Genomic DNA, 18,134 nt, shown 5'->3' on the forward strand with positions numbered 1-18,134 from the left:
TCGCTTCGGTATTGCCTTTGCGTTTAAGGGGACAAACTTGACACGATTACCAAGCAGTATCCTTCCGGGGTTTGTACACCATCCGGAACGGGGAAAAGGACACTCGCACAGGCAAAAGTTCACCACCGACCGGATGGAAAGTTTGTAATTCTGGTCGGACCGGCTTAAAGTCCCGTCCGCGCCGTTCGCAAGGTGTGTCGGGTGTTTGTGGTCGAGCGGTTTTGGCATCCCTGGGCTGGGAAGGCTTAAGCTGTTTACGGCAAGGGACGTAGAGCATGGGACGGTGTCTAGATTGTATGCGTTGGGCAAATATTTTGTCACTTACATCCTTGGCGGCAGCCGATCGGACGGCCTATTGTTTGCCGTTTTCGCCTCACCGTCTCAGAGGGGGCGGATTGTGCTCGGGAAACTTTTCCAACCCGTTCCAGGACAGAGCAATCGCAGGCAGGACGTTCTCGTTCACCTCATTTGCTTCACTTAATATTCTCAACGATCGTTATTTTCGCTCCACCACCGCTCAAGTGGTGCACCCAGCCTCACGCCAGATGACACCGATGCAAACACAATCACACGAGCACAAACACAAAAAGGCCTGAGCATCCTTAATTTGCACAGCGCATATTATCGAATCACGAGAAACGGTTATCGGCAAAGGAAATTTTGCTTTCACTTCCAAACCCGGAATGAAGGTACCGTTTCCCCCCGATGTTTCCTTCACTTTTCTGCCAACTCTTCACTGCTGCACCATTGTCGTCAGTACCGAAAAAGCACCTCATACACACATACACACTCTCATACACACTCTACCCTGCACCACACCAGCACACACTAATGGCACAATTAATTATCCCGCTTCTCGCTTACTGCTGACGATGCTGCTTGTCGATGCTGTCTCAGCGTGCCTTCGCTTCTTTAATCCGCGCCACACTCGCAGCGGGGAATATGTTGGTAGCAGCCAAGGTGCCTATCCACCGTACGGAGAGCAGGGTACCGATTCGTCCGGAAGGGATGGATATATTCACGGGATAAATTTGGTGACTTTACCGGTGCTCGTTAAGAAGCTTTCCCGGTTGAACACGCGTGTGCACACAGAGGCATGCAAAACGGAGAAGGAAGTGAGCAAATGACGACAACAACAACAAAAGCAGAAAAAAGCATAAGCACAACAAATTAACGACCACCCATAACGATCAGGGGAACTTTGCACCATAATGCGGTTTGGCTAATGGGGGAAATTGATACTGATTTTCACCCTACCGGAACGCGCACCACAAATTACCGCAAGCGCCAAACACAGGCTGGGACCACACTCTGCATTACCGTGAGCAGTATTTTGCCATCGATCATAAGTTTAAAGTGCACAATTTGAACAACCTTTGGCCAATTGCAGTGAAGCGTGATTTTGTTTTGATTTGGAGAAGATTGTAATTCTATGCGTTATTTTGTTTATCTTTCTATTACACGTTAACATTTGAAAAACAGCTGATTTTTGTCACTCTTACTTCCAAATGATTGTTTTGTTATGGTGGGATCGTTTACAGCACGTACATTGGTATAATCAAGCATTAAACCCGGTAAAATGCCATTTACTAACTCGTCACCCACCGCACAAAACACTCTCCGATAATGCTATCGCCTCAGATAGATCTTTTTTTCACTATAATTCACATATTTTACCTTGAGCACACGTCAACAGAACGATCGCATAATGAGTTGATGGACAAACATGGATCACCCAGAACGTTTCAGAGCAATTCGCACAACCGAACCGATGGCACGGGCGTTAATGTGTGCCGACACAAACGGATCAAACGAAAACAGACACCGGAACGGGAACACGGTTTTCTTTCACTCGTCACTAGTCACACACGTCAATGTGTGTGAGTGTGTGTGCCTATCGCTCACAATCATCACTCCGAGATGTGGGTGTGCTTTTTTGCTTACTGTCGACAGACACACTCCTCTGCGTTATGTTATTCCGCATGCGACCAACGCGACAACCAGACTGAAGCGAACGGCTCGTACCGTGGCCCTCGAGAGCGCCCGCTACGATAGCGATATGCTTCGTGTGCCCGTGTGCTGTTCGTGAGGGTGAGTTGTGCTTTTCGGGGTGTGTTCCGTGTTTGCCTGTCTCTGCTCTCACCGATCTACACTGTTTATCTTGGGACGTTTCGGTTCGTTCCCGTGCCAGTTCTGCTGTGAATTGAGAATAATGCCATCCCATCGGTAGTGAGAACATCGATGCGGGAAGCGGGAGAGAACGTTACGCATTGGAATGCACCGAATCGCAGCATACGCTTACGGTGGTGAGTTTGTGAGAGTATAGAATTGGGGAACTTTTGCCGTGAAACAAATGCTCCGGCAAAAGCGTACCGAAATGTCGAAGGGGAAGGAAGCATATCGCACCCGAGCTCAAGCATGTGCAACGAATCATAACGGCACGGAAACAGTCCTCCGCCCAACCGTGACCGAAGATGAAAGGGTGTTTTAGGGGTTTGAAGATTGTTTCCAAACACCCACACAGTAGTGGTGGCGTTATAGTTAGTAAGCATCATCATCACATCGCAGCTACAAACACACTCCCACACAGACACACACCCACACCCGCAATGAAAGAAAAAAACCGCCAAAAACGGTAAACAATTGGTTCATTTTTCCAGCTGTGCGTGAGTAGGGACCGAACATTGAAGGGATGAAATGAACCTGAGATGAAGGTGAATGAATTTTCATCACTCGACTCTCTTCTCACGGCTCACTCCTGGTTGAGCGAGTGCGCTCGATTCATCTCACCATCCTCGACGGGTGTTGTTTTCGTCTGTTTTGTTCGCTCTGAAATTCACTTTCGTTACGGTTGCTCGCCCATGTGCCCGTTTTTCGGTGACGGAACGCAGATTCGCTACACTATTGCGCTCTCGCTTGGGGAGGGAAAGGGTAATGCTGCTGCAAAAGGGGTATTTTGGAACGTTTCGTCCACGTTCGAACGAACGAACGTGTCGATGGGGGCGGGCGGTGTCCATACGGGAACGAAACCCTCTGCCCTGGCCGGGAGGCTTTTTATTCAACCGCGTGTTTTACCGCTCACCGAAGCGTCGTGCCCCATTGTTCGATCTGTACAATCTGCCAGCCGCTTGCCAGTGTGTGACACGGTCGGCTATGGAGAGTGGAGCGACCGAGGGAGGCATAAAGACACAGCATGGCACCGTTCGAAAGGCGTAACTAAACCGTGCACTGCCACACCGTTCCGTGACGTTACGTTTTACAGTCAATGGCCGCTCGTTGCCCGGCACTGCTTGACCGTTGTTGTGGCTCCGTGGGGACCCCTGCCCGGGTCCAAACGTTTACTTTTGCGAAAGAGGAACGCATGAACCAGAAAAAATGCCAGCCAGAAGCCTTCGCGACTTCGTGGCGATCAGTTAAATGGAATGTCCATTGTGTGGTTAAGCTGAGCAATCGCTGCAAATACCCTCGCTCCAGCATTTGACCGTAGGCCACCCGATCAACAGAGTGATGTGTGTGTATGCGCACGAGTTCGTTTGGTTTTTTGCTTCATTCTTTCTTTCCAAAAACATTGAGTCTCGTTTCCCAACAGCTAGACGAAAGACAAATTTGTACCATAAACTGTATTGAACGGTGTGTGCAGTTTACAGCACGCCACGCACAAGAAGATGACAACGACATTTACTTCCACCTTCCGGAAATGGGGCGCCTGACCGGAACAGCGCTTGATGACGCATCGCAGCGTTAGCGGTGCAATGCATCGCGTCACCAACATTGGATTGCAGGCCCTCGAACAATGGGCCACCAGTTTTGGAGTGCTTTCCCTTCCGCTTCGTTACTTCCCCCGCTTTTGTTTTCCCTGAACTTATGTTTATGTATATGAGGGGAGATAAGTGTTGCTAGTGCTGGCAAGGGAAAGAGCGATGCGTATGCTAAGTGCTACATGGAGCGTTCAGTTGAGTGTAACCGAAAAAAGGTTAGTTACATTTATTTCTCCATTTCGGTGACTAGTACGAAGCAGTGGTGGTGGATGAACTTTACATCGAGAACTGTTATGTTTCAAAAACGCTCAACATGATAACTACCAACTCAGGCCGTTGCGCTCTTTTTTGAATCTTTATCTAATAGCTTTCACTATGACTGATGTTGCAAAATTCTGGTAACTGTTAAGAATCTATGGCATCTCTTTAAAAGTAATATATCATGTTTTTGTGTCTACAATTATCGTTTGTAGTTGGTTAATTCTACAAACATTTGTGTAAAAACATCTTTACTCTCTCTATTTTGTTTTCGCGCAACATATCCATACCATCGAGATCTCAAGAGTTTTCGAGATCTCTTTAATCTGTTGAATGATTTTTCTCCGGGAATCCAACAAAATGCTTATCCAGTTTGTTATTCATACAACCACCGTCCATCGGCATCCGTTTCGTAGGTCCGGGAGACAGCACTACGCCGCACAAAATATGGTTGCTTTTCGCTGTGATCATTATACTTGCGTATTATTTATGTTTTACACACTTTGAATTGCAACGACGTTTTTACGTTTGAATAGAAAAACTTTAATTTGTCATAGCAACAACAATGTAACATGCAAATAAGAATAAGAAGAATATAAAAAAGATCACGCATTGCATCATTTATTGTACCTGCTTTAATGCAAATCATGCGATGTAGTTATGCGCTAATTAAGTTATAAGAAGATCATTGTGATTCAATTAGCTACAAAAATACTGCTGTTAACAAATTAATGCAGACAAACGCTATCTAAGTTTCTACTGTAAAGTTGCTGAGACTGTGAGATCAAGGTTTCGGTGCTGTTTTATGAACTTCTCCCAAAATCCATTACGGCTGGTCAGGTTTGTTGGTATATCGTCCGAACCTTCAAACCACCGCTGTATCTCACAGCATTGAGACTTAATGCGATAATGCAAATGAAATATCTCACCTCGGACCTACTCAAATGACCTGTGATGCAATAATAAGGTAATATCAAACAGCGAGGCTTTGAGAAAACCGGCAGCTCCCGCAGCATTAGCGCACAGCAGCAGCTCTAAGGTTAGGCCCAGATTTTGCGGCCATATTTCGGATGGCAATTAGCAGTAATTCATCGTTGTCGCCTTCGTCTTCAACGCTATCTTGCCCTGTGTTTGCCGACGGTTTGCAAAGTCCGGCCGCACGCAACGACACACATTGATCATGACCGTGGCCGTAAATCATCCGCGAGTGAATCATGCTCGAAAGTGCGCTCCGGATCTGTGCCGGTGTCAGATTTCATGGGATAATCTTTGCGCCCGGGTCTCGCATTCCGGTCCAGCACAATCGTTGAACCGATGCACGACAACAATGCTGAGCAACGGAGACGCTTTGCTAAAGCCGCGAAGGTGTTCCGATGGTCGATGAAAGATTTTATTCACTGGCCGTGCGGATGAACAAGCGGCGGTAGAAGATGTGGTTTGATCTCTTTGTAGAAAGATGGCATGAAATGAGGGCGAGACAGGGAGGTGTATAATCGGTGTATGTGACCTACGCGACGGCAATCGACCTTCCCACGGCGTAATCTGAACCCAACAATGTATACGGTGTCGCGATTACAATGGTGTGCCCTCACAACAAAGCCAAACAGGTTGCGCTGGCATGGTAAGCTTCGGTGCGGTGCGTCTGTAAGTAATGCACCTCCAGAACCGGTCTTGAAGGACAAAGCGACCGAGGAAGTTTGAAAAGATGTCATAATATAGAGGAAATCAGCGTTAAGAACTAGGTGAAAGATAATGAAAAACAGAAAATAAGGAAAACAAATGTTAAAAAGAATGTACCAAATAAACAAAATATGCCCAATAGTGAAATAGTAACAATCTTTCAAAAATTTATGGAATTTAATAGTTTGAACACTATCAATATTCTATAACAGAATAGTTTTAAAAACATTGCAAACTTATTTCAATATTTTTCTCGTTAATTTGTGGTGTAAAATTTTGTAAAACTTTGTGGTGTTAAATGTAAAATCAAATTCTGTATTGAAGCACTATCATATATATGCTTTACGTTGCGTTAAAGCAAAGCCCTTTTAGCAAATTACCCTTTTACTTCATGAAAAGTAAATAAATGTTATAGCGGTTATAGGAATTAAATTGAATAACAATTGTTCATTTTACCAGATGTTCATTTCATAAGTTAAGTAACTTTAAATTAGGACAAAATTAATGGCTTACCATACTCGGGGATGTTTGAGCGATACAGATTACACTGAAACTCCAAAGCCTGTTTTACATTAGACGTCATAGTAGCTTTGCTCAAATGAATAAAGGCGTCGTTTGGTCCTTTTTTAAAAACAGATATGCATATCATACGGCAAAACTACGCTGCTTGACAACAGCAATGTAAATCTCGCCCTTTAACACACCAAAAGTGTAAAGAATTGACATGTAATGTATTACCAGCGACACATCAGCACGGCATGCCGAAAGCCGAGGGTCGGTATTGCTGCATTCGTATCATTCGTCGCCCGGAAGTTATCGCTATTTCGTACGTGTCAGTTTCACTGCCATCTTCATCCGGGCTGCGAAATCGTGATGGTAAAAACAAAACAGTACGCCCATCGCTTTTGCTGCCCGGTCGGGCATTGTCTGAAGATTTCCTGTCTTCATTCGCTAGATCCCAAATCCTTCACTTATCTGCGCACGACAAAGCTAGTCGACGTCTCGACCACAGCAAGGAAACGATACATTCTTTTTGCCTTCGGAAAACAAAACACATTCGCACACTGAAGCACAAAACAATCCTTCTCCCTTTCCGCTCTTCCATCATCCGGTCACACTCAGGGTATGGCGCTTCCGCGTCTTGAACGGCAATACACCGACTACGCAAAGTCGTTTCGGTTGAGATGCATGGGGCTCCTGATACGGTTTACATTTCCGGAACAGTCAAAGCGAGTGGTTTACATAAAACCTAGGCTACGTTTTACAGCGAAACCTTTTTTTTACTATTGTTTTGCCAGATAAAGTCCGCCATCGAGCTTATGTCCCTTACGCTCGTTCATTAGACGTCCTGTTCGTTCACTCCTACCTTTAAGCCAAAGCGTTCCGTAGGTTGAAGGTTATCAATAAGTGCTGACGTCGTTGTGGGTAAAACGTTTGTATTTGTGTGTATAGCTAGGGAAGAAAGAAAACAAACATTATTGCTGCGATTGTGCGACAGGCACTTACCGTACTTTGATATTCTATCTTCCGATTACCGTGATTGATATAGATGGAAATGCTCAATAATTAACCATTGTTTCACTGCGTATCGAATGCTCCAATGACCTTATTTAGAAGTTGCCTTTACACTGTCGCTTTGTCTCTCACCGACTCTCGCTCATTCTTTCGCCTCGTTCGTCATCATGATCGATGTCAACCCAATATTGACGCCAACTGTTTATCTTCCATGCCAGGACTCTCACATTCTACTAGCATCCTTGATGGTATTTATCCACTCTCCAAAAAATGTGCTTTCCGGCTGCGAGCGAAAATCGGATCCGACAGCATTTTGGGCTTCGTTAGCGGTGTTGTTTGCGGTACGGCGCCTCATTATAACCCACCAATGCCACAGTAAAACCCACAATGCCAGCACGCGTCGCCACGAGGTCGTGCAAGAGCTTTACCTATTTCCCTTTCCACGTCGTCTACCTGTTTCTGACGATCCTGCTGGTTGACAGCGAACCACACAACCCAGCACACACCGTTATCCTGCGGTGTAATCTTTTCCAATATTTGTCCCAAAAGCGTAAGTATGTTTGTGTCTGGCGACCTAAACGTCAACAACCATAAACATAAACAACCTGCCGTCACCTTCCCGCCGTACCGTGGCTACACGAAAGTGTGTATGTGTGTGGTTGAGGGCTGTATGATGCGACTGGAAGGCAATTCCTGGGACCAACGGAATAGACATACCGCTTACTAGGGCGACAACAAAGTTCGATCCCACCTACCTGTCTCATCGGCGGGCTGCGTACCTTTGCGACATTGCTCTAAAGATCTAATCTTCCGTATGTTGTCTCCTGCGTCAGGTAGAATCAGTAGCTAATTACTCGACGGATGGTTCACGAGCTTGGTGGCGTCGTCACCTGTAGTCTGCGATGAGAATGTTGCCACAGAAACGCACTTGCCGGAGCCACCATGGAATGCGGAACTTCGGGCCACGAAAGTCAATCGATGTAGTTTTTTCTTCGTTTGTTTTGGGCTGTGTTGTTTAAGTTGAAAAATGAAATAAGCACAAGAAAATTATTACTGAAATAGATATTTAACAAAATCTTTATGAACATTAAATGGCACACTGTTTTACAAGCAAAACTATCACGACTACGATGTGTGGCCATGTTCAAACGGAAGGGTTTCATACTACGCAAAATGCAGTATTGCATTGAGGGGCTCGCATTGAATCAAACAAACTTCAAATCTTGAGAAAGCTACGAATTGCGGTAAATGATTAAGTCTATATGAAACAACAGAAAGGTGTGAGCAGTCTAAATCTTACTTTCATCATTTTCTGTAGCACTCGGCCTGAAAACGAAATTTGTTATCCATTTAACATGCTTTACAAAACGACTAATAAAATAAAGAAGCTTTCGTTCTTTCCGTGCTACAGGCACAGGCTGTTTGAGTGCCACGATTTCTATTACTGCAGTAACACACAATATGACAGCTGGTTACCACAATTAAATGGTGGATGTAGTCCAATGCATACTGAACGTTTCAAATTCCATAATCTCTGTAACAATTTGCTCTTCCAAAACAATTATTTGAATTATTTGGCTTACCATACTCGGGGATGTTTGAGCGTCAATCAGCCATTTACAATCTCCCTCACTCTCCTATTTTTGTGTTATTTTTACATTTACATACATTGAAACAATAGATTATAATAGACTAGACTTCGATAACGAATCAGTAGATCGGTTGAGTTTTGTAAATAAATGTTAGTTAAGGTTTAGATATTCTCAACCGAAAAGGAGCATAACATATTTATTTGTTATTTACTTTATTGATGTCTATTTTAAATGAAATCATCATGGTAAACACTATCATACATGTTTTTTTTTCATTTGCCCGAAGAGTTCCACTCAATGCATAATACGAAGTAATAGTTTAACATCCATATTTTGTTCTTATGCCTAGCTGATTTTTTCGTACCGGTTCACAAAAGAACGGCCAGCGAATCATTAAACTAAAATCAGGCCTCTTACAAAAATTGCAATTTAATTGTTATTCTAGAACATTTTACGCTAATTATTTTCCAAAATTGGGGACCATTACTATCTCCATAGGTCGGAACAATATTCGAAGCATTCGAATTATACTCTTATCAACCTACAAAGATCACACTGCCAACACCATATAAATTCACCGACCCGCTTGCTTGCTTAGTGGCAGTTGTGAAAAGTTGTCGTCGCGTGCTTTTCGCTACACAATCGGCCTGAAAATGTTAAAACGGTGCGTTTTGTTTGTGCTGTTAGTTCAGCTGATAGATAAGGTAAGTCCAATTAGATGATTTACAAACCTCTGTACAGTACAAGACAAGTCGATCTTCTTTCTTCATTTTCCAGTCCGTAGCCGTAGTACGGTTCGAGAATCTCAAGTACGAGCTGAACAAGGACTACATGCATGGTAACATATTCATCAAAAGCCAGAACGACAAGTACTCGTTCGGAGCTGACGTCGAACTGGCCAAGAAGGTTGAAGGCAGCGTAATCGTAAGTGTTTTTGTTTGGTCAAAATCCCAATACTCTCCATGGACTTTATGATTGATGGTTTGTTTCGTTATGCTTCCACTACAGATTACGCCGCACGTGCAGCATCTGGTGAAGGGCGAGTACCACACGATGGTGAACATCGATCTTGACACCTGCAAAGTCGATCCAGTGATGTCGGAAAATGCGATCGTACGCACGATCGCCAAAGAATCGACCAAGTTTATTAATTTTTCGCTCATGTGCCCGTACAACCCGGTAAGCGACCGTTTGAAAAAATGCATTCATTCTGCCACCATAAAAACCATTAATTTTTACTCCGTTACATGCCACTTCCCAGGGACGCTATTTGTTAAACGACTTTACGCTCGATTCGGAAAGCCCGCTGCTGAAGCTAATTCCGAACGGCAAGTACAAGATGGAGCTGAAGGCTCACCACTATCCCACGCCAGGCTCGGCACCGATAATGTTGTTCATGTACTCGGTGGATTTCGAACTGTATGCTGCCGCCAGTTAAGCGAGTTTGTACGTAGGGCCGTCTCTTAACGTTGTACCCATCATGCACTCTCGAACAATCCTTTTGTTTGCGATGCATGGGTGCAATGTTTTGCTGCTTCTTTAAAAACAAGCCAAGTAGCATCATCACCGGAATGATTTCTATGTTTTGTTTGTCCTTTGAATGTTCCTTTCCAATAAAGCCTTGCAAAATGTGTAACAGAATTGTTGGACTGTTTATTCAACCAATCAACATATATTTGTTGGTATAACAATAAAATGAGGTGTAATGCGAAACTGTTTTCAACTGGAAATTTAAAAGCAATTGAAACAAAAATGTTTAAAAACATTTTTTTAACTCTAAAAAGAAGTCAATAAACTGTTGAAATAAATGACGAACTTAAAAGTTTTACATTCAACAGCCCACACCATGATTTAAATTAATAATCTAATAAAATCTCAATACCGAGTCAATAGCAACCCCATGATGATGTGTGAACAGTTTACATAAACATATCCTGAATTATTTTATTAAACAAACAAATGCAATTTAATAATCAGACAGAAACTTTCAACCACCATAAGACCGGTCAACATAATTTATTACCTTGTTGTGAGTGCGGGCGTGACAAGCTGAAATTTTAATTGAAATTCGGTTCAACCTGTAGCGTTTTCTTAAAACCCATTTATCCCAAGATTCAATTTAGTTCTGCGGACGGTAAAAATTATTAATGGAAAAAACTTTCATACCGTCGCTTCTACACAGTAAAGTACAACCAGTAAAGTAGCTTCCTTAGTAAAAGCTTACAGCGAATCCGAAAGGAAAAACGGTTCGCCTTATCATCATCGCCGATTATCGTTTCATCAGTGGTAGATATGCCCGGAATGCCGCCAACCCACTAATTTCCTCTGCGTTTCAGTTCTGCAAATCCATGATTGAAACGCTAGAAAATTCGATCTATATTTACAATGAAGGTGGTTGGGGGGAGAGGGTGGAGAGATTACGGGAGCACCCTGCAATGACTGGGGGCATTCCACAAACCCGTCGCCTTGTGATACCGCACCACCCACCCCTAAAAAGCGTTCCGACTGACTGCTCTTTAATCAGCAGTCAAACGAACTTTTTCCGTCCCCTGGTGCCGTTAATTACCCTGCTAAAAACCATCAATCATAAAGTGTAGCACTATGGCGTTGGTTGGTGGGATTCGAAAACATTCCCGACACTCTGCCAAGGACGGATGAAGGAAAGCAAGGGAGAAATGCTCGACGAAGGATGGATGTTGTAAAGTTATGATAAATAATCCATGGGTTTGAATAATTGATTACATCATAAGAACCCGGGACAGATAGCATTCAGCGAAGGCAAAAATTTAATGCATGATACACGATCAGCTGCTAGACACGGCTACTAGGTGAGATGGTTCTGCAGCACATCAACACGTGTGGCCATCGGTTTTAATCTTTACAATCCTACTTGTGTTGTTTGTTTTTTTTCTCTTTTCACTGTCCATTTAATGTTTCACCCTAGCAGATGGCATTTACAGCAGTAACAATCATTTTAAAAAAGTGTTCGATTACGAAATCGACTGCTATCCGTCGTGGTGTTCTCGCTAAATCAAAGCTATCGTAGAATTACAACAAACATATTTCACTACTTTGACATTATTGGCATTCCATGAAATGATACAAATAAATCAATCCCATTCCACTCTTTCCGAATAACATTTCTTGACAAAGCAAAACGCTTTAAAAATTCCCGAAACAAAAACTCATCTTGTATCAAATTTTTCTCACGATAGGGTTGTTCAATTCAAAGAAATAATAAATCAATCGAAACTCGGTCGCCATCTTGGTAAATCCTCAACCCAGTCCCTGAAGGATCGGGCAATGGTGGTCATTAACTTTACGGATGTATTATATTCTCCAACCGCATCTTTTCACTGTGTTCAAGGTATTGAAGAAACACGAAAAAGTTTTGTGTACTTCTCCCTATCGAACGAGTTACACTTCGATGCGTCCATTCTGTTCTCTTTTCAGTTGATTTGAACAACCGGAAATTATCCGGCGTCCCCGTTCGATTACACGTCGAGCAACAAATTACTGTCGCAAAAGCGACACTTGAATTGTTGGTGGTATACACGTCGCAACACACACATACAGTCGCGCACAAACAAACGCAAACCGTGAGGTACAAGATTTAATGAAAATAAATTTACACCAAACCATGGAACCGCATGCCCGAACGCAACCAATATGAGTGTGCTATTTTCTGTGTTGAACGAACCCGGAACTAGAATAACCGTACGAGGCAAAGAGGTAGCCATCGTGGGAACGAGAGGAGTCGAGCATGGGGCAATCATTATGGTTTTGTAAATTTATTACATCATCCATCCGAAAAGGCACCGCAGCAGCAGCAACCGAAGTGAACGTCGTCGGTTTCACTGGAAAAGGATAATAAATAAGGATAATTTCTTTCATAAATAATTGAAATCCAAGTACATGGCCAAACGCAACCAGCTGGACCAAACCGTATGGTGAAAGCACCGGGAAGCTACTGCACGCTGGCAGATGAACCGCTGGGGAAAAGATTCGACTACAGTGTCCGGAACCGTGTCAACGCATCACTGAAAGCGCGTTACCAAAGTTAAGCTATTGCTACATTTTGCCGCTGTTGCGTCAGGAAAGTGATGGGCATTAGGAAAACATCCTCCCTAAGGATTAAAACAGTCAGCATCACTATGGGTCTAGTACCAGGGTAATAAGGTTCCCATTAATAAAATGGACAAAAATTGTCGATTTTCCATGAGTTTATTTTTACCCGCACTAACAAAACGTTAATTGCACATTCAATAATAGTATCCCATAAATCAGCACACACAATTTGACTCCTATATCCTATATCCTATTTCAGGGGCCTCCAAACTTTTCAGCTCGCGGGCTGCATTTCTTCAAAAATAACTATGTTGAGGGCCATTTGACGCTACCTTTAAGTGATGAGTGAACGTTTAAATCTCGTTTTTACAACAAAATACTAACGATACTTGTACAGTTTCGTGTTACTAAAGCATGATTTTTGTCTACGAAAAGTAAAAAATACATTTTTATTTTAATTACTCATAATAACGTAATATTTATATTAACTCTGGCAAAGTCATCGTGGGCCGCATTATAAGCTCTTGAGGGCCGCATGCCCGCGGGCCGTAGTTAGGAGACCTCTGTTCTATATCAATCCATCTCTAACCGTGATGGCCAAAAAAGGCACAACGCCACGACGAAAACCGACATCGTGCGGTTGTTTTTGGTCCGTTTCGGCATCTACAACATCATCAAAAGATCGTCCGGTTCCGAATGATCCTGAGTGACAAGAAGCTCCAAAGGAAACTGAAAATGAAGCCCCAGGAAAAAATCGCACAACTGGTCAAATAGTGTAAAAGTACCGGGGAAACATGAAAAAACTCGTTAGGAAGCGTAAATTGCGTACCACAGCGACAACATAGCTAAAAGCGATCATCGGACCAACACCTCCCAGATGAGTTCCATCGAAAATTTCTGGACCAATATGATGCAAAAGCTCTTACTTACTTACTTATCCGGCGCTACAATCGCTTTGCGGTGTTGGCCTGCCTCTGGAGTGTCCGAAACCGCTCACGGTCTCGCACCTTCGTCTGCCATTCCGTTATCCCGGCCTTAATGGCCGACGCCTCCACGTCATCCTGCCACCTCAATTTGGGCCTACCACGCCTCCTCTGTCCTTGTGGACGGCCTAAAAAGATTTTACGGGCTGGGTCGTCCGTTTCCATGCGTATAACATGGCCAGCCCACCGGAGCCTGGCGAGCTTGATACGCTGTACGACAGTGAGGTCGCCGCACATCTCGTATAGCTCGTCGTTATAGCGGCTCCTCCATTGTCCTTCCACACATACGAGGCCAAAGCTCTACTCCATTAATTTTGAAGCAAAAACTGACGAGGTATTGATAAAAATCAAAGGTAAATCTTTAAACATGCCTACACGCATGTTCTTCATCTAAGGCGAAAAATCAGGATAACTGAAGAAAAGTTGATCGCAAGGACGTAGGTTTATTTTTGCAAGAAATCCTAAATAATTACCTTCAAATGATTTTTATGAAAAGCAATTGTCTGGGTTTTTTTTCTATGGCCATCCGAGTAAAAATCCAATGTTCATGCAATCATTACTGTTAAAGAAGTGAATGTATATGATGTCATTAAAAAAAACGTTGGATTAAAAAGTGTTCATTGAGGATAAGAATTTGTTGGTACAACAAGTGGGGTATAAACGGGATGGCTCAGAAATACACTATAAATGCGGAGTACAGAGAGATAGCGTTATACAATTATCTGTGTATGTCGAATTTCGAATATTTTCAGTGAAAACATTCATATTATATGCATTTGTGATTGAAGTTAAGCATATTTTGGCAAGTGGAGGATGAGAGTGTTGAGGGCCCCAAGCAATTCAAATATTGTTACGCCCAACGGCCCACTCCACGACCGCTTAGTCTGCACAGATTGCATCGATCGATGGGTTAAGCATTGGCAATTAATTTGTTTGTATGATAGATACTTGTTTGCCTTTTATTACATTTTGTTATATGAATCAAACTGCCATTAAATTCTTCAACTTCTGAGTAAGTATATGTAATCGAGCACAACAATTCTAGCTCTTATTGAATTAATAAAAATTAATTGTTTTTTTTCTGTTTTTTCTTATAAAGTGCTTTGAAAAATTTGGATTTAAACTTCCAAAAGTTCTTCAAATTGTTTTAAGCTCTCATAATTACACAAGAAATTAAACTTGCTAGCCTATACATACAAATTGATGATAAAATGAAATTTAAAACAAAACATGTAGGGCCATACTATTTTTTATAAACTTCGTTAATTTACCTGCACATCAAACAATCAATGAATTATATTTAAAAAAAAACTCGTTTGTAAAGTGGATAGACAAAAGCTTTCAAAACAATATAACTTCCTAACAGACTCACCGTGCACTAACAATGAGCCTCAATTAAACGTCGTATTGTCGTTCACCAAGATTTAGTTGACCCTCTCCATAGAGAGAATGAGAAACAGAGGTGTTAAGCCATACGGGTATTGCCATTACTCCAATCGGTCTCACCGGTAGCAATGGATCATGCTTAGCCTAACTTCCGGCTCATCGTGACCAGCCAGGGCAGAAGGAATATTTCTGTCCTTGCTCCAGCGCTTGATTGTCCTCTGTTCGTTGGCTCACACAAAAACGCTCTCCCGTTTATCGAGGCGAGCAAACCAACGGCCGTGGTAAAGAGGCATTGTATGATTTATTTATGACACAGTCCCCTTATTCACAATATCTTCCACCCACTGTGTCACCTTGGTCTTTCTGTGTTGAGAATGGAGTCGAACAACACTCCAAAAAGGAGCCCACTGTTCTCGTCCGATCAAAACTGGAACAGAGTCGGAAGACAAGTGAGGAAAAAGTGGCAGATACAGCAAAGATAGAGAGTGAAAGAGATAGAGATAGGGGGTGGGGACGAAGAGAGTGTTAAACATTCCGAAGATTTTATGATGATTGATGAGCCTATTCCGCATAATTGAATTGAAGGAAAAACTTTCTTCCGAAGTAAGTGCGCTTGGAGTATAGAAGCTTGGCCTTCTCACTCTTGATTTCTAAGGTCCTCCCACTCGATGTGAGTGTGTGTGTCTGTGTATGTGTCCAAATCCCTTCATCCACTCGACCGAAGAAGTGGCAACGCACGATGAAGCGAACGCCCTGTCTTGGTGGTCACACGATGGAAGAAAGTTTTATTGCGACACTGTCTACCACTGGCCGTTGACGCTCTGCCCGTCTAAAAGAGCTGGACGGTCGGTCGAATGGTCCGTCCCGGCACTCGGCAAGGACTGCGCACCGCCAGGATCCCCATGCAAGACGAAACAATAAAAACAGCGCACTCGGAGGCGATGGGCAATCCGGAACGAATGAATCGGAAAGTAGGCAGTATATCAGGGAAAATGACAAATTGCTTAGATGACCGGAAGGAAAGAAACCTTTTCTCTCTTGCCGCAATGGTACGGCCGTGCCAACCATGGGGATAGTATTACCTATTTCCTTTTTTATTTCTATTTGTAGCTTTTCTCTTGCAAATATTCCATCTCATTCCGTGTGTGCAGAGGGCTTGTAGTAGCTTCGAGTCACTTCAACCTTTCTCGAGTTGTAGCTCGCACTTGACTGATGGATGGGAATATTACACTTACACACTCACAACACACACACGCACCATGGAAAACAGGATGCGGTACGTGCGCGGGGACAGGAACAAATCCCTCACCGAATGGGAAATTACAGTCCTTTGGTAGTACAGGGTGCAGGAAACGGGTACGGGAAGGGCGGTGTGAAATTAGCTCGCTTTGCAAACATAGTGCCGTTTTGATTTGTCGTCGTACATGTCAGCTTCATGTTTTGCCGTCAGTAAGTCGGGCATACCGATGCCGGTTGATCGTGGAACCGGAGCAGAGGACGGTGGGCTGTCGTTTGTCGTGCAGCTAACTAACGCGATCGGTGCATAATTAATTGTCGCATGTGTAATTGAAGTACGTGCGCGTATGTATGTGTGTCTGTGTGTGAATGTTCGAGCAGTATGTCTACATTTGCGAAACGATTTGTTGTAATTCCTTGTCGTAGCAGCTACATGCCAGTTAGCTAGTTGCGCCACGCGGTTAAAGGCTCCACTAATGTTTGAGAGGCTTGTGGCACAGGCTTTCGAATGCCGAGCATATTGGGGCTGGGAGTTTTATTACAGTCGCCATTATGCGTCGCGTGCTGCTAATGGCGTGCTTAACAACATTATCAGCTGGAGGAATATTTTCAAGGCAATAATCAAGCAATAAAATGTTTTTTAAAAGGAAGCAATCTTATCAATCGGTGTGCTAATGTTGAAACATGATGGAGTGATTTGTGCTAAATTACAATTAAATTAAACGCCCCTTATTGCCGTAGTCCTCGATTGCGAATTTCAAGAGAGTATTTATACAATTATAGACGCAGCATTGGAAGCTTAATTAAATAAATGAAAGATTATGTTCATCACAGACTATAGATTGCAAACGTCAAACCAAAAAAAAAAACGATGATTGCAAAATATTTAATTCATTACTTTGTGTAGCCTAGATCGGCAAAAAGTAATAAAGAACGAATCGAGTTCTTATGAGAAAATAGTTGTGAAAGAAAATTTGCCAACTTTCTTTATCTATAAAATAATATATGGCACAAAACATAAGTTGTTTAAAACAACTGTAACGTATGAATGTTTGCAGCAAAATTTTCAAAACTACTGATGGGCGATCGATCTGAACGAAAAACAACTACAGTGAAATCTCGCTGAGATGCAGTCTCTTCAAGCTGAAATGTTTCTTGAAGAATATCTTCTTAAGCAAAACAATCCCTAATTGGAAAGAAATTAATTATTGACTGAAAATTGACGAAATACTTGATGTTGAAATTATTTAATGGATTTAGACTAGTTAAGGCCCGGTAAAATCTACCGGATGTTCTCAAATTAAGAATTATTTTCAAACACTACACGTTCAGTGGCAACAACCATAACTCAAAGACCTATTCGTTCTTATGCGTTACACCACAAATGTGTTAACCTTGTAACTTCTTGGACAGTTACTGTACTCTGCAGGAACGTTAAATATCGTTGAGGCTACTTTTGAGCCAAGTCACGCAATTTTGTATTTTCGAACTTATACGTTCCATGCCTCTGTTGACACAAATGTGAAATTTTTTGATTATTATTTTTTAGTTATCGGCGTGATTTTATGGAAAGCATAGCTAAGTACTAACCTCAACAACGCGTTATTTGAATAACGTATTGATGTGCAGTGGATTAAAACAATTAGGATGCCGCTAAT

The 18,134-nt window shown here is 42.7% G+C and overlaps 2 protein-coding genes and 1 long non-coding RNA gene across 5 annotated transcripts in view; 1 reads left to right on the forward strand and 2 right to left on the reverse strand.

Annotated features, from left to right (window-relative positions):
* LOC120898898 overlaps nucleotides 1–1,996 on the reverse strand; it is a 127,365-nt gene extending 125,369 nt beyond the window's left edge. For 2 of the 3 annotated variants that reach the window (XM_040305395.1, XM_040305392.1), the window contains exon 1: nucleotides 1,678–1,992. The gene's annotated coding sequence lies outside the window, so the exon portion shown is untranslated. Of the gene's footprint in view, nucleotides 1–1,677 lie in introns of all 3 variants that reach the window. The other variant, XM_040305393.1, reaches the window with a different exon arrangement.
* A 4,538-nt stretch (nucleotides 1,997–6,534) lies between these two features.
* LOC120897208 lies at nucleotides 6,535–8,200 on the reverse strand. Its single transcript, XR_005738509.1, has 3 exons — nucleotides 7,967–8,200; nucleotides 7,208–7,904; nucleotides 6,535–7,148 (listed from the first exon to the last, which is right to left on the reverse strand). It is a non-coding gene; the product is annotated as an uncharacterized LOC120897208 (long non-coding RNA).
* Nucleotides 8,201–9,423: 1,223 nt separating this feature from the next.
* Nucleotides 9,424–10,437, forward strand: LOC120896276. The gene is made up of 4 exons (XM_040300268.1): nucleotides 9,424–9,507; nucleotides 9,581–9,727; nucleotides 9,812–9,982; nucleotides 10,065–10,437. Exons 1-4 carry the CDS (start codon nucleotides 9,457–9,459, stop codon nucleotides 10,239–10,241), a joined length of 546 nt encoding a protein of 181 aa, XP_040156202.1. The 5' UTR covers nucleotides 9,424–9,456; the 3' UTR covers nucleotides 10,242–10,437.
* The last annotated feature ends 7,697 nt before the right edge of the window (nucleotides 10,438–18,134 follow it).

Source organism: Anopheles arabiensis, chromosome 2 (assembly GCF_016920715.1).
Source record: "Anopheles arabiensis isolate DONGOLA chromosome 2, AaraD3, whole genome shotgun sequence".
Taxonomy (NCBI): Eukaryota; Metazoa; Arthropoda; class Insecta; order Diptera; family Culicidae; genus Anopheles; species Anopheles arabiensis.

Excerpts from the sequence above, each read along its gene's own strand:
- LOC120896276 (XM_040300268.1), top strand. The coding sequence starts at position 9,457 with ATGTTAAAACGGTGCGTTTTGTTTGTGCTGTTAGTTCAGCTGATAGAT. Across the intron at positions 9,508-9,580 it reads TAGTTCAGCTGATAGATAAG|TCCGTAGCCGTAGTACGGTT; the intron begins GTAAGTCCAATT and ends TTCATTTTCCAG. Across the intron at positions 9,728-9,811 it reads AGGTTGAAGGCAGCGTAATC|ATTACGCCGCACGTGCAGCA; the intron begins GTAAGTGTTTTT and ends CTTCCACTACAG.